Source organism: Amblyomma maculatum, chromosome 5 (assembly GCF_055883805.1).
Source record: "Amblyomma maculatum isolate TAMU_Amacu chromosome 5, ASM5588380v1, whole genome shotgun sequence".
NCBI lineage: Eukaryota > Metazoa > Arthropoda > Arachnida > Ixodida > Ixodidae > Amblyomma > Amblyomma maculatum.
In genome coordinates this window covers 40,223,235-40,238,821 of record NC_139348.1, presented here as the reverse complement: position 1 = coordinate 40,238,821, position 15,587 = coordinate 40,223,235, and the positions used below count along the sequence as shown (strand labels likewise).

The window sequence follows — 15,587 nt, the reverse complement described above, 5'->3', positions numbered from 1 at the left end:
ACGGCAATGTCATCTAGATAACAAAGACACGTTTCCCATTTGAGCCCACTAAGAATGTTATCCATCATTCTCTCGAAGGTGGCGGGGGCGTTGCACAGTCCGAACGGCATCACATTGAATTCATACAAGCCATCGAGAGTGATGAAGGCTGTTTTCGGGCGGTCAGCGGAAGCCATCGGTACTTGCCAATAGCCAGAGCGCAAATCTAGCGACGAAAAGAACTCCGCTCCTTGCAAACAATCTAGCGCGTCGTCAATTCGTGGTAGTGGGTAAACATCTTTGCGGGTTATCTTATTCAGACACCGGTAGTCCAAACAGAAGCGGATCGTGCCATCTTTCTTCGTCACCAACACTACGGGGGAGGCCCAAGGGCTATGAGATGGTCGTATAATGCCCTGTTGAAGCATATCGACGACATTGTCACGAATGACGCGGCGCTCAGTGGGCGACACGCGATATGGTCGCTGCCGCAGGGGAGCATGAGGACCAGTGTCGATTGCATGAGAAACGGTCAAGGCGCAGCCCAAGGAAGGCTGGTACACGTCAAAAGATGCACTGAAGCGCTGAAGGAGGGCGACTATTTGGTCCCGTTGGGCGGACGGAAGGTCAGTCGCAATAGCTCGATGAAGGGCGTCGACAGGAAGCTCATCACTCGTAGCAGCACAAGACGTCAGGGCAGCGACGTGAGGAAAAACTTCAGGTTCGGAGAACATGTAAGTGCGATCAGGGTCCAGCTCTTCAATGTAGGTAGCCGAGGCACCGTCGGGCAGGGAAAAGGGTTGGAAGCATAGATGACACAGCTGCCATCAGAAATTGTTAGAACGGTGAAAGGAAGAAGGAGGCGGTTATGGTGGGTGGAGGCAAGTTTGGGCGTAAAAAGAACAGGACTATAGGGAGGGCAGATGTCGAAATAAGGGGAACGAGAACAAAAGAAAAGGGAGGAATGTAGATGTCTGCAGCTACAAGGAGTTTAGCAGGGCGCACAGGCGGGTCACACAGGGAAACATTACACACAGGGGAAAGCTCAACTTCAACACAGGCACAATCAATCACAGCACTGTTGAGTCGACAGAAAGTCATAGCCGAGGATGATGTCGTGGGAGCAGGCATAAAGCACCACCATCTCGACGAGATACGTAATGTCTTTGATGCAAACTCGTACCGTGCACGCTGCCATAGGGGTGATGCGCTCTGAACTGGCCTTACGAAGCGAAAAGGCAGAAAGCGGAGTCGTGACTTAGCGAATTTTGCGGCGAAGGGCATCACTAATTACGGAAACGGCAGCACCTGTATCCACCAGCGCAAGAACGGGAAAACCTTCTACGAACACTTCAATGACGTTGGCGGGAGAAGGCGGAGGACTTAACGAGTTTGTCAAACGCGCAGTTCTTGCCTCCGGAACTGCGGCATTTAGTTTTCCCCTTGTGTAGGGCCCTGTCGCCGGAGCATCGGCGAAATGGAACGTCGGCGAGCGCCGTGTCGAGTATTGAGCCCGAGGTGGAGACGATCCAGAAGAGACGTTGCTCAAGGGCGGCTCGGGATCGTAGTGGTACTGACGGACTGCGTTCTCAGGATGAAGCGGGCGCTGACGGCAAAGGCGAGCGACGTGACCCGGGAGCCCGCAAGCATAGCAAATTGGGCGATTGTCGGCGGTTCGCCATGGGTTCGTAATGCGGCGTCGCGGTCGAGGGATCGGAGACTGAGGGGCCATGAAACGAGGTGGAGCATAAAATGTAGGACCGTTCTGGTAAGACGATGTAGGAAGCGGACCGCACGTTCCAGCGGTTACTTGAGCATAAGTGAGTGGGGCTTGCACAGGAGCGTAGGGAACACTAGAAGGCAGCACTTTGGCGACTTTCTCCTCGATAACTTGGCGGATAGCCGGCGAGATGGATGGCGCGTTGGCCGGCGCTAATTGCGAAGTGCAGACGGTCGGCTGAACTGGATGGAGGAGGGACAGCTGGAGTGCAACTTCTTCGCGGATGAAGTCTTGGATATTCTGCATAAATTGACACTGTTCCGCAGACGACGTACCAAGTGCCAAGCCAGCAATGATGGCAGGTGCGGCAGCCCGCCGCGTAGAAGCGCGTTGCTTTCGTAGCTCGTCAAACCTCTGGCACCGGTTTATAATGTCGGATACGGAAGTAGGGTCCCTGGCCGACATCATATAGTACGCATCATCAGTGAGACCTTTTAGAACATGTGTGACTCTTTCGGGCTCGGGCATGGACGGATTGACCCACTTGCAGAGGTCAACCACGTCCTCAATGTAGCTGGTAAACGTTTCCTCGGGAAGTTGAAGCCGTGCATGGAGGCGTTGTTCGGTGCGGAGTTTGCGTACCGCAGGACGGCCGAAGACATCCACGAAGTTCTTGAAGACAGACAACGTCGAAAGATCGGCTTCGTGGTTTCGAAACCACAGATTTGCTACGTCCGTGAGGTAGAAGAGGACGTTGCTCAGTTTTATGGAATCGTCCCAGCGGTTGTAAGTGCTGACGCGCTCGAAAGAGGCCAGCCAGTCGTCAACGTCATGGTCGTCGGTACCACTGAAGAAAGGTGGGTCACGGGGGCGTTGTGCCCCGGGACAGAAGATGGTGGCAGGAGTGGCAGGGATGGGCGCCGATGGTTGGCTGGGAGCGTCCTGCATGGTTGTGACCGAAGGCGGTAGCGTGCGGTTCCGAAGTTCCAGGGTGAAATTTGCGAGGAGGACTAGGGCGACTACCGAGACACCTCCACCAAGTGTAAGGTAATTATTGGAGCACCAAGACCGTAGGCAACGTCCGCAAACCAAAGCGACGGGGGTAGTGTTCAAACCAACAGTGCAGTGCCAACAAGGCTCCGGCTCCACTTCGTCTACCTCTTCGGGTTGGCGTGCAAGCTGATGGCGATCAGGATTACTACACCGTATTTGTCGCGTAATCAACCCACTCACATAATGAACCCACCCTCCACTTTTGCAGCCACTAATTAAAAAAAATAGAAGCGTTACTCGGTGGTGCATCCCTTCGTTTCAGCCGTCGCATCAACAGCTTATTTATTGGCAAGATGCTGTGCAGTGATAACGTCACGTCGTGTTTATCTTTTGACTACTTTTGATGTTACGTCCTGCAGTCACGGGGAGCGAACTTGGCAGAGTGCCCATGATGGTTTGATTGAAAACGTCACGCGGCAAACGGCCGAGGGTGATACGATAGTCTTTGGGGAAGGCACACCTTCTAGTGCGTGGTGCGGAGTTCGATATATCGAACTACCAGTGAAATTTAAGTTCATATACATGCGAACATTTGGCACTACTCTATGCTTGCTAATGAGACGTAGCTTCATGGGGACACCTCTTGTGTGTTCATCATGCCCAAACGCCAATCTTTGATGAAGGGTAGCAATTCGGGTTAGTTGGGATAGAAAGTTCGTTAGTTGCACGAATGCGGTGCATATTGACACAAAAACGGAGAAAGTAAAAACTACAAATGCTTTCTTCTTCTCTTTTTGTGTTGCTTTGCACTGAATTCGTTTACCATAGTGAACTGTAATCCACACCTTGGTGAGAGGTTGAGACTGATTGAATTTAAAATGGATTGCAAGCAAGCATCAAGCAGAACAGGTGTAACCTCGTGAATAAAATATCTTCCACATTGTTTCAAGGTTGTTTTCAACGAAGAATAACAAAGATATTGTTAAATTCAACTGTCATCATCATCATCAGCCTGACTATACCCACTGCAGGGTGAAGGCCTCTCCCATATTTCTCCAATTAACCTGGTTCTGTGCTAGCTGCATCCACTTGACCCCTGCGAACTTCTTAACCTCATCCGCCCACCTAACTTTCTGCCGCCCCCTGCTACGCTTTCCTTCTATTGGAATCCAGGTTGTTACTCTAAGCGACCATCGGTTATCCTCTCTTCGCACTACATGTCCTGCCCATGCCCATTTCTTCTTCTTGATTTCCACTAGAATGTCAGTAACTTGAGTTATTTCTCTGACCCACTCTGCACGCTTCCTATCTCTTAATGTTACCCCTACCATTTCTCGTTCCATAGCCCTCTGTGTTGTCCTCAACTTAAGCAGAACCCTCTTGGTTAGCCTCCACGTTTCAGCCCCATAGGTGAGTACAGGTAAGATGCAACTACTGTATACTTTCCTCTTGAGCGATACCGGTAAGCTGCTAGTCATAATCTGCGAGTGCTTACCAAATGCGGTCTATCCCAATTTATATATTCTTGTTATTTCCTTTTCATGGTCCGGATCTGCGGTTACTACCTGTCCTAAGTAGACATATTCGCCTACTACTTCCAGTGCTTCGCTACCTAACGTAAACTGCTGTTCCTTCCCGAGGCTATTGAACATTACCTTAGTCTTCTGCATATTGATTTTTAAGCCTGCCTTTCTACTTTTCCTGTCTAAGTCATCAATCATTATTTGCAGTTCATCCCCGAGTTACTTAGCAAGGCAATGTCATCAGCAAATCGCAAATTACTGAGGTATTCTCCATCTACCCTTATTCCTAACTGCTCCCATTCCAGGTCTCTGAATACTTCCTCTAAGCAAGCTGTGAATAGTACTGTACTTGCTTATTTATCATGTGATCACTTTATGGCTAATAATGGTTCTAAACCATGTGTGACCATTGCACAATTAATGATCACTTCTAACTGTGGTTAGGTGCTTATTCGTAATCAAGCATAAACATTAATAAGGTGGAAAAAAAATGATACACACGCACACTCACAAAGTCTTTCCTTGCTGTCTCCCAGTCCGCATGGGCCTTTTCGCCCCACCCGCGTGCACTTCTCTCGACGCGACCACTTGCCACATGTTCTCACCCTGGTTGGTGGCCGATAGCTCATGACACCCCACTTTCTTTGGAAAGGGAGGCTACAGATCCAGGCGGCTCGGAGGTTGGCACTAGCATCCGCTTCTTGTGGTCATTGTACGTTCTTGCCTGTGCTCCTTGTGAACCCGGTCAATGTCTGCATAAGATACAATCTGGGTTGACACGCTGCTTGTGTTACGGTCCCATAAGATGCTGCTCCACTCAGGATTCGCACGGCTGTCCTCGGCGAGATGCGTTCCAGACTCCGTGCCCTATGTAGGACGTTATAGGTGCAGCGAACCTGGGATTTATATGCTTCGTTCTTGTCTCTGAACTCACTGTCATCCCACTTCGGCTTAAGCATTTTGAGGTGGATGGCACAGTCGTGTTGATGTTGGCGAGAACCCTTCCACTGCTGATGCGGCTCTGTGGTACAGCAGTGCCATGTTTATGTTGGGAGATTTCTTCAAGAGCTGCTTGGCTGTCTGTACTGTGCGTTCAGAAGGGGTACGGGCTTGAGGTTATGTGGTCTGAGCCCCATCATTTCATCAGTTCCTTGAACTCGAATGAGGTAAACGCCGGACCATTGTCCTTACGAACTGCTCTCGGCACTCCAAAATGTGCCATGATTGGTTTCAGAATGCGGATGACGTCTCTTGTAGTTGTGCCATTTAATTTCTCGACCTCGAATCTTGAATAGTGGTCTTCAACTATGATGTAGTCTTTCCCTTTCATTGAGAAAAGCTTGATGCCGATGGTATTCCACGGATACGCAGGCAGTGGTGTCTGGAGAAGAAGTTCAGTGGGAGGCTTCCTGTGTTCTTGGCACACCCGGCATTTCAGCACGTAATCTATCTCTTTTCCAATGCCAGGTGTCTTGCTCTAGCATGACACTGAGTTGTGCCCACGTGACCTTGGTGAAGTCTTACGAGCACTTCTAGCCTGAGGCTGAATGGAATGGCAAGTCTGTCATCCTTGAAAGTAGAGCTTCAACTAGTGAAAGTTCCCTTGCCACTTCTGCATAATGCTTGAGGTTTGATGCTAGACCATGTACCGAAGGCCATGCTTTGGTGCATAGGGTCATCACTTTGTTTAGTGTAGGGTCTTCTTGGATGTTTATCTTGATTTTGTCTACTCGAAGTCTCTGTCATCTTTAACCGGCTTTGTTGCGGCTTTCGAGACAACAGGTCAGCTGTGAACAACTTGCACCCTGGCGTTGTGAGAAATTTTGTGATGATATTCAAGAAGGTGCATGCAGAAGCACTGGAGTCTTGGACTCAGTTCATCCAAGCGCTTAGTTGTCAGCAGAGGAACCAGGGGCTTGTGATCGGTTTCGATGTGAAATGACGACCCAAGAAGGTACTTGTGGTAGTGTTCACGTGCCCAGTGACCTGGCTTTCTGATTTCGTCAAAAGCAATGGTCGGGTGCTCTTTGCGACCAATTTCTGTTTGCTGCTGCTTCACTATTTCGAAGTTACATGCTGCTGCGACGACCTTCGCCAGTGTGAGTTCGGTGTCCAGTTGAAGCTGCTCACTTAGCGTGACATTTTGTAGGCCCACTGCCAGCCTGTCGCAGATTAGTTCATCCTTCAGCACTCCATAATTGCACTTATCTGCCATTTTAAAGAGATCAGTCACGAAAGCGTGTACAGTTCCGTGTGGCTCTTGCTTGTGCGAGTTGAACATCGCTCTCTGGTAGACCACATTTGTTCTCAGGATGAAGTGTTTTTCGAAAGCGCTCACCACTTGGCCATACGATGTCATCTGGTCATCTGTGAGCTTCTGTGAGATCAGTTTGTCCTCCGCTTCCTCGCCCATCTCGTAAAGTGACATGGGAATTTGTGTTGCTTCGTCTTGCTTGATGAAGCTAGAGACGACGCGATACCACTCCCAGCGTCTCACCCATCTTGACCAGCCTTCGGGCCTGCTGAAGTCCAACTTCGTGGGCAGCTTGACAGCGAGAGGGTTGAACATAAGGACGGTCGGCACGTTGCCATCTGCGCGGGCTTGGGGCGCACCATTGTCGGGAATAGTTAGGGTCAATGCGCTACCGGTTTGGTGTACGGCCGCTTTTCGTAGCATCGGGCCCATTGTACTCCCTTGGCACTAGACTACTTGCTCACCGCTGCTGCCACCACGGCTACCATGTCGTGGCTGAGTGTTATTGCACACGTGCTAGCACAGAGTTCACAACCATTTATTCTGGCGTGGTCAACCGGCAACAAAATGATGATATACATGCACACACACACACACACACAGTCTTTCCCCGCTGTCTCCCATTCCCCGTGTACCTTTTTGCCCTACACGCACACACGTCTCTCGACGCGACCACTTGCTGTATGGTGTCGCCCTTGTTGGTGGCCGATAGTCCACGACAGAAGACATGCCTGTTTGTTATAGTTTTATAAGAAATAGTGAGGTTCTGGGATGCTGCAACTATGGGTGCTACAAGGGAAAGCAGCCAGGCTAAGTGGTCCGGTCTTGCGTAATTTTTGGCACTTTGTTATGTGGTCATTTTCTTAATTCCGATGATTTTTATAAGTGGTTTCTGATGCACTCACTTCTGTTACATGAAGGTGTTTTGACATAACGTTAGGTATGTGCCTTATGGGGTGAAAATATTTGTTGCAATTGACCTTTAGCATTATTGTTTTGGGGAGCATGCTAAGTAATGGTCATCCTGGCTCTGATACATTGTTCTGAAGCACAGGGGCACTTTACTCGATGGAGGTTATTGTGATTTGTTTTACGAAAAATGAGCACAATCATTGTGACCGTTGCAAGTTGGCAAATTCAATTTAGCAAGAGTTTTGAATGTTAGTTTCTGGCAGCTCACATTTTGCAGAGATGTGTCAACGAAGCACACTGGTGGTCAGACAGGCAGTGCCAGGCACTGTCGAGTTGTAGCTGGTCGAGGCTGCAGTCTGGATCTCCTTCCCCTTGCTCTTCTGCTCAGTGTCATGGTGGTGTCGGATGACGGTGACAATGGTTATGCCTGGCAACCTATGCAGGGAGTGGTCCATGGGCTGGGACCCGCAGCTCAGTGAGCAGCAGCAGCGAGCAGTGGCGGCCATCATTGCTCCGCGCACTGTGCCCAACATGCCGCCCGTGCTAGTGGTGGGTCCCTTTGGCACGGGCAAGACCTTCACGCTGGCACAGGCGCTCCTGGAGGTCATCAAGTGGGTGCCGGACTCTCGTGTGCTGGTCTGCACTCACTCCAATAGGTGAGAACACTACCCCTGGATAGCTCTGATGCTCTCAGCAATAGTTTCCTGGTTGTACGGGGAGGTTGTTGTAGTGGGGTGAGTGAGTATTACTAACTGCCAATGATATTTTTGTCACAGCGTGTTGCTGGATTACATGCATGCCATAGAGTGCTTCTCTTAGCTGAATGCTAAATCCTTGCAGCTCAAATTTCACACAGAAATGACATTTGCTTGTCATTTTTTTTTATACCGAATATGTTTGGGATCATAATTTGACCAGAAGTTGGACGTTGCCATCATGTGCAGTGGTGGCGAAGCAAGACAAGCTGCTGCCCCAGCAATGCTATCGGTGGTGCCATCTTTTGCTGTTTGGAGCAAGCTTCTACTGAAGAATCGAAGACACGATGATTATGATACCTTTTGACAGGAGACAGGAGCTGGATGTAACCAAGACGTCTCTGTCAATCATGTGGTAAAAAAGTCAAAGAAAAAATATTTTCGCAGCCAGAATAGAGGATGTGATCGGCAACCATAGCTAAGCGGGAGCAAGGGGGTTCTGAATCGGCAGCAGTGTTGCATTCAGTGACTTAAGGAGTTGGAGGGGAACACGTAATGACTGCTGATGCATTGTGAAGGAGATCTCAGCTGAGGATGAGTTGATGGGCACAGGATGATAGCGCGGCGAATTCAGTGTAGTGCAAGATGCTGTCAATGGTGATTTGGGCTGTACACAGTTCAAAAGGGTTGATAGGCTCTCGGCAGCACCTAATGGAAGACCAATGTAAGGAATGTGCACTTTTCGTGATCGTAAACACAAGTCAAGCTGCATGACTGGAATAGCGGTGCCGGTATCAATCAAAGCTTCTAGTACATTGCTCTCAACAACTACAGTCAATGTTCGATGAGAGCAGAGGAGGAATCGTAGCGACGCTAGGCAGTGCTACTACTAGTAATGACCCATGAGTAATATATCCTTGCCCCTGCCTCTGCTTTTCGATGGAGGCTAAAAGCAAGGTACCCATGTGCCGTGCGATGTCAGTGCAGGTTGAATCCTAGGTAGTCGAAATTTCTGGAGCCCTCCACTACGGCGTCTCTTATTACCTAAGTCGCTTTGGGACGTTAAACCCCATAAACCAAACGAAACATTATTATTGTTTTCTTCATCCTGGCCTATGTGCATGCCTTGTGGCGAATAGGATCATATTTTCATATCTGTTTGGATTATGCGATCACAAAAACCTGAACAACTTGCGTGGTTTTGAACTTTTCTGCAAGAGGCAGCAGAAATGTGCTAGTGGGTGGCGACAGTAGCCACAGTAATGATAACGCTAACGCTCGTGGCTGCTGTTGTTTCAGTACTATATTCACTATTCGCTTCCGTGCTTTCTCACTCTTGTTGAGAATTGTATTTTTTTAGTGGGTCCTTCAGGCTTCACATCCTGTTGTCACTGTTAGTCCTCGGCACTGATGTTGGCAGCCTGCCTAGATGCTATGCGCTGATAATATCTCCCCTTTTTCAAACCGATAGCTTTACTACATGAGGTAAAGCCAAGGTCACTGTGTGCTTCCGATGACCTTCAAACAGCTTTGAGGTCAAGTTGGAACTTAAGCCAAAACCACTTAGGTAGCTTATGTTCCCAGCAAAGTTCAAAGTCAAAACCAAGGTCAAAGGTCAACTGATTTGGGAAGTAGCTTAACGCATGAGCAGCTGCGTGTCTAGACACAAGATCGCTGATGTCAATCTTGACTACTATATATAGAGTCGCACCGCGCACCTCGACTGGAGTCAGTCGCGCCAAGACTCTGAGGAAGAGCAACTGAGCAGCCGTGCTCATTAAGATTGTCGTTTGGCTGCATCTGAAGATCCGGAGGGCATTGCATTGCGAACTGAAAGTTTGTGGAGGATAAGAGAAGGAGCTAAAGCCAAAAGAGTGGCAGAAACACCGGAACAATGTGAGGAGTGACTTGCAAAGCACCACTGCAACGATACTGCAAGGCGTGAGCAATTAGCAGCTGAGATGGCCACTTCAGTTATCCCTTCACGCTAAGTTTAACCAAAGCTAAACCATAAAGCCAATTTTATCTTTTGGCAAGATCTGCTGTGGGGTGACGCGTGACATTTGCCACGAAGTTGGCAGAGCGCTAAGTTTTAGACGCTGTTGGCTGCTTTTTCATGGGTGCGGAGCTAAGCGATGAAGCTGTGCTTCATTTTTACGAGTTTAAAAAAGCTTGCTTTTGGACATTGATTGTTCAAACTGCGGTAATAAAATTAGGTTCTGTGCCAAGCGTGTTTCATTCGTGACCTTCTGGGTCCCGGGCCCGTATTTCGAGTTCACATTGTTTTCAGAAGTGTTGTTTTCGTCCTGAGGAACTGTATGTCAGTTTGGTTGCCACTGTGAGCGGTGACAGGAAGTGAATGTGTTCTGCCACTTTGGGTTCTGGTGTTTTCGCCAATCAGTTGAGGGTGAAAACGGCAAAGACAACACTCCTGAAAACAATGCATGCCCGGAATATGTGCTCCGTTTTGGATAGTGCAATTTTCAGATGTTTTAATTTTAGGTTCTCAGGAGAGTCATATAAACAAAATTCTACTGTATTCTAGGAAGGCAGGATTTTCTTCTAAGTTCATATTTTGACGGAAATTATTTGGATTATATATGTAGCGGCCAACAGAAGTTACATCAATGTATAAGTGATTGGGTGTGGTGGTATGTGACATGAGCAGGGGTCAGTTGTCGAAATGTCATCTGTGCCGTGCAAGGGGTAACATACAAGTGAGCCGATCTATGGAGCAGGCGACAATAAGTAGTAGCTGACCTGCTGTGTTGCTGGAAAGACGAGAGCATTAAAAACAAGGAAGAGATCCCGACTACTTCCGTTCTTGCGGTCGCCACACTGGATGTGCTCCAAAGTTCCCTCTGTGGTTGGGACAGCACAAATGCAAGAAGTCTGCAAGTGCTGGAAAAGTGCTGGTGGCTTCTGACGCATTGCTTAGTGGATGCCATGTTAAAAGTGTGCCAGTGCTGATGGCCCATTGGCACGCAGTGCGGCTGACCTGTATGTCCTGGAGCACCTGGACAAGGAGGTGGCGAACCAGCCTGCCCTGCGGCCACTGCGCATCCTCGATGAGTACCGGATGCCCAATTGGGTGGACCGCCACCTGCTGCAGTACTGCCTCAAGGTGGGTGGAGACCTAAACTTAGAACAAGAGAGGGAAATTTAACTCGCCATGTAGGGGAGAGGAAGAAAATTTAAGAAGGTGGCTGCCACCAGAACCTGTTCACCTATCAAGGTTGGTGCAGGAATGAACCACCTGTTACCTGCCCTAGTTGGCAGGTGGCGAAATTAGGGAAACCTCGCTCACCTTATAGGGGAGAGGAAGGAGTGACCAAGGTGGCTACCATAAGCAAATAAAAAATCACAATCATTTGAAATGATGTGCGTGGTGATACAGCACAGTCATGTATTCCATTTCATGGTGTGGTAATGTTTGGCATAGCAATTACCGTATATATTAGGGATTGCGAATATTGAAATTTCCTAATACGAATCAAATAAAAGCGTCAGGAAAAAAATGCCTTCGAATATCGAATATTCTATAAGTAAAAAAAAACAAAACAAAACATGAAAAATAAAAAAAATAGCAAATACTGTTTGTCTTATTTCAGAATTCACATAGTATTTGCAAATTAAGTTAAACTAGAGTAGTAGAGAAGTGTATACCCTGCTGAAATATCCAGTATAAATTTTATACAGGAATCCATATGTCAGTTTTTTTGTAGAGGAGATGCCTGCTTGAAACCGGGTAAAGGTGTCATATCGCTGCTGAATATAGTAATTCTGTTTAATTTGGCCTTCAAGGGACTAGGAAAAGTGTGCAAATTAACTGAGAGCTCAATATTATTGAATAGTCCTGAAAAAACAGCTGTACAATGGATGTCTGCATTTGAGATGAAAGTAAAGTAAGAACAACGTATCTAATCTGATTTTGTCGAGTGCCTTGCTTTGCAAACACTGTTCTATAGGTCCTCTTTACAGATGGGAAGCTCCCTGTGCACAAAATGGCCCCATCACTCCTGCTGTGTCATATGTACTAGTACAGTCTCCATTACACTAGAAATAGTGGTGCAAAAGTGAACATACACAAAACTTGAGCTGTAAACACCGCCAATTTATATTAAAACATTTTCAGCATAGAAACAAGTGTTGGCTTTAGTTTATAGGCGTCAAGGGCCCCAGTGCAACTAACGCAATCTGAGATGCCGCTGGCATTTGCCAAAGGCAGTGTGCCATGTATAAGCCACACTTATTTGGACATATATCCACTTAGTAGGCACTTCCTCATGTCATCCCTGGGACATCTGTTATCCTTCCTGCCTCTTTGCCTGGGAGGGAAACTAAGCTTCTCTGTGTGGCTCGAAGAAATGGTTTTAGGGCACAGCAGCAGCTGTTTCTGTATGGTTTAACAGTCTATTGATTGTAATATGGTGGGCCAAGGTGATGACGGTGACATACCCGTCAAAGCGAAGAAGCCCTGATGGTGGTGTTTGTGTTCGCAGGTGCTTCAAGAGCAGCTCTCAGAGCAAGGCCCCTGGTTTCGGCAGCCAACTGCCCAGGAAATTGAAGGGCATCGCGTGGTTGTTACCACGCTCTCGTCCTCCCATTTGCTGCTCGCCAGTGGTGTGAAGCGAGGTGCGTGTGACATGCAGAATAACATGTGACCAGATGCTTTTGTTGAGCACAATCTCTGGCAGAATTTTCCTCTGCAGGTAATCAGTGTTACTACTGTGTAGAATAGAATAGAGAGTCTGTTATTTTGCATTATGTGTGGAAACTTGTAGTCACTAACCAGAGTGTTTTTTTCACTACTTGTCACTCTTCTAGAAAAGCGAATGCCACCATAAGGGAGCTGAGTAAATAATTTCCATTGGGGGAACCAATTCGCATACCAATGTAGTTTTTATTTTTACACTTGGAGCACCATGCATTCTGGTGAAAGTGGGAACTGCCATGGAGCATGAACAACCTGTAGCTCAGGTCCAAATCACATTTTGGGTGGTGGTTTCTTTGAGGGGAGAGGAGGGGGGGGGGGGTGAAAGTTTATTCGTGGAAATGTACATAGTTCGACTTACCATCTCTGATGCCATTCATGGCGGCTGCCTGTGCAGGAAAACTTAACAAAAAACGATGTGCAAACACCGAAATTTTAGATACGAATTGAGTGTGCTTTTTATTTGGTTCTTATTCAGTTGAGAAACTCGTGCTAGACAGCATATGAATATTCATAGTGATTGAACGCTGCACAAACTTTCATAAATTGGGCCATGCTAAAACTGCTGTAGAGACATTTGGCATACTGCTTGCTGCAGCTGGCTCAAATCACTAGAACTCTGAAAGTACTGGCCAAAGGGAATGCCGACACAGCATGTATTATATTCGCTACCAGCGTATTGATAGTTCTAGTACAGAAAATAAAGGATGAAAGTATTGGTAAATGAAAACTGAGAACTTATTTGATGAGGTCTCCAAAGCGTCGAATGAGCTATGTAACCTGTAGCTTTTTCGAGTCGTTTGGCACATATTCGCAACTGGATTTTTAATGCAAGAGTAAGGTTGGTTCTCACGCATCATACCATTTATGCTTCAATAAGAGCAGCATTAGTGACATCGCCTAATATTGCTGTAGCATGACGTCTCATTAAGCTCACAAACGCACATTGAGTATGTAGCTAGGGATGTGCGAATATCCTTATTCGTATTCGAAAAATGGATATTCGGAATTTTTGAATATTTGAAAATTTCCAAATACACTGAAAATTTTCAAATTCACTGCAGCTTTCCCACTCTGCGTGCTTCAGCGCAATGCTGCTGTGTTGACTCTGCTGTGAAGCATCCTCAAAGCGTAATGGGGCCGTTTTGTGAAGACTGGAGAGGGACCTTCCCTTTAATGAAAGGGGCTTGAAAAAACATCATTCTTACTTTGGTTTTTCTTCTCTTTTGTCAAGAGGTTCTTCCCAACATTGTGCACCAAGCGAAGCACCGGGATTTTTCATTTCAAAATTTTCTTCAAAATAAAAAATGGTCTTTGGATCTTGATTACCGTTTTTATCTGAACACACTGAAAACAAAAAATCCACACCAGCTGCTTAAAAGGCAAAATGCAGACTTCAGCAGGCAATGTCTTTAACCAGCAGAGTAAGAAACCTTAAGAAACAGCGTCACCAGAAACATAGCTGTTACGAATAAAAACATCAAGAGAACCATGTGATTTTTATGGAGACCTGATAGCTACACCCAGATGGCAAAATACATAAGTGATAAGTTGCACGGTAACACGATGGGGTGTGCTTTGTTGAGACAAACTTGTTGTGTCGAATACAATTCACCCACGCAGGCCTTCGGTTGCAGTCATAGTTCCTGTTAGGATTGCAACCAGCACTTTGCCAGATTTGCTTCTGTTGCTGCACCCGAAAGCACAACACTTTAGGTGTCCTCTGCGACCCAGAGATGTCATGACGTTGAGTGACTCTTAATAAAAGTACTTTTTTAATCATACTGGCCAGATGCCATAGAAGTGATGCACCGAGTCAGCTACTCAAACGAGTGTACCATCCATGCCGGTGCCCTACTGTTTCTAAACATGACCGCAACTGTCCAGTAAGTGGTGCAGGAACAAAAAGGAAACAGCTGCGGTACTTGCGCAGTTCGAGTGACTTACAGCTGGCCAGCACCTGCCATACCTGGTGTCCTCAAGGAGACCTGCGCAAGCACCAATGGCACCCATCATGCTGAGGGCAGCAGTTGCCTTGCGCAGTGTGTTAAATGTCTCCAATAGCTGGGCAAGTCATCTGAAGATGAAATTATGATCCCTAATTGCAACGTCTGCGTTGTTGTCGTGACGTCTGCTATAGTAAGAGCTGGAGTTCCTTGCAGCCAGTGCAGATAACTCTGTGGCTACCCCAAACAGCTCATCATGAGCCTAGCACCTGCAAAATATTTCCTTTGATTAGGTGAGATCTTTTGCACACTGCCTGTGTCCTGATGGTAGGTAGTTGCTGTCACTTTTTGTAAGTCGTATGTGCCATATGTCAGATACTGAGAAAAGTAATTTTGTGGTTGGAAGTGCTGCTGTTCATAGTGCTCAGTGCAGTTGGCAGAGCACAAATTTTCGATTGAGATGAACTGATTCGTTTCCATGGTACCAATCTACTCTTTTTTTCTGAATAAGTTCAGCCTCATCCTCGCAGGAAAAATGGGGCAATGAGACAATGGTGTCCACTGTAAGGGTTGCTTTAGTTCTGGTCTTAGATAACACGCAAGGCTGTTTTTACCCTTGTCCAACTTCTCCTCTTCACATTTAGTAATTATAGCCTCTAGAATCCTCTCTGTCATCTTTTTGCCCTTTTCCAAAACTGGAAGAAATGTTAAGAGGTGCTGAGCGGGAGAACATCAAGCTAGTGTTTAGACCAGAGGTGTGCATTGCAATGCATATGCTCTAAATGTTGTTTCTGCATATATTTTTACAACCTACTGTTTCTAAAAATGTGTCGATCATGCTCGTTTTCAAC

General features: G+C 47.1%; 1 protein-coding gene across 5 annotated transcripts in view; it reads left to right on the top strand.

The window, feature by feature from the left end:
• LOC146188114 (ATP-dependent RNA helicase with zinc finger domain-like) overlaps positions 1–15,587 on the top strand; it is a 153,915-nt gene that overhangs the window by 123,539 nt on the left and 14,789 nt on the right. For all 5 annotated transcript variants that reach the window (XR_014707483.1, XM_084603637.1, XM_084603635.1 and 2 more), the window contains 3 exons: positions 7,825–8,037; positions 11,065–11,200; positions 12,579–12,711. Coding sequence is in view for 4 of the 5 variants with exons in the window: in XM_084603637.1 (XP_084459763.1) it covers positions 7,825–8,037; positions 11,065–11,200; positions 12,579–12,711 (482 nt within the window). In the remaining variant the exon portion in view is untranslated. The remainder of the gene's footprint in view (positions 1–7,824; positions 8,038–11,064; positions 11,201–12,578; positions 12,712–15,587) is intronic.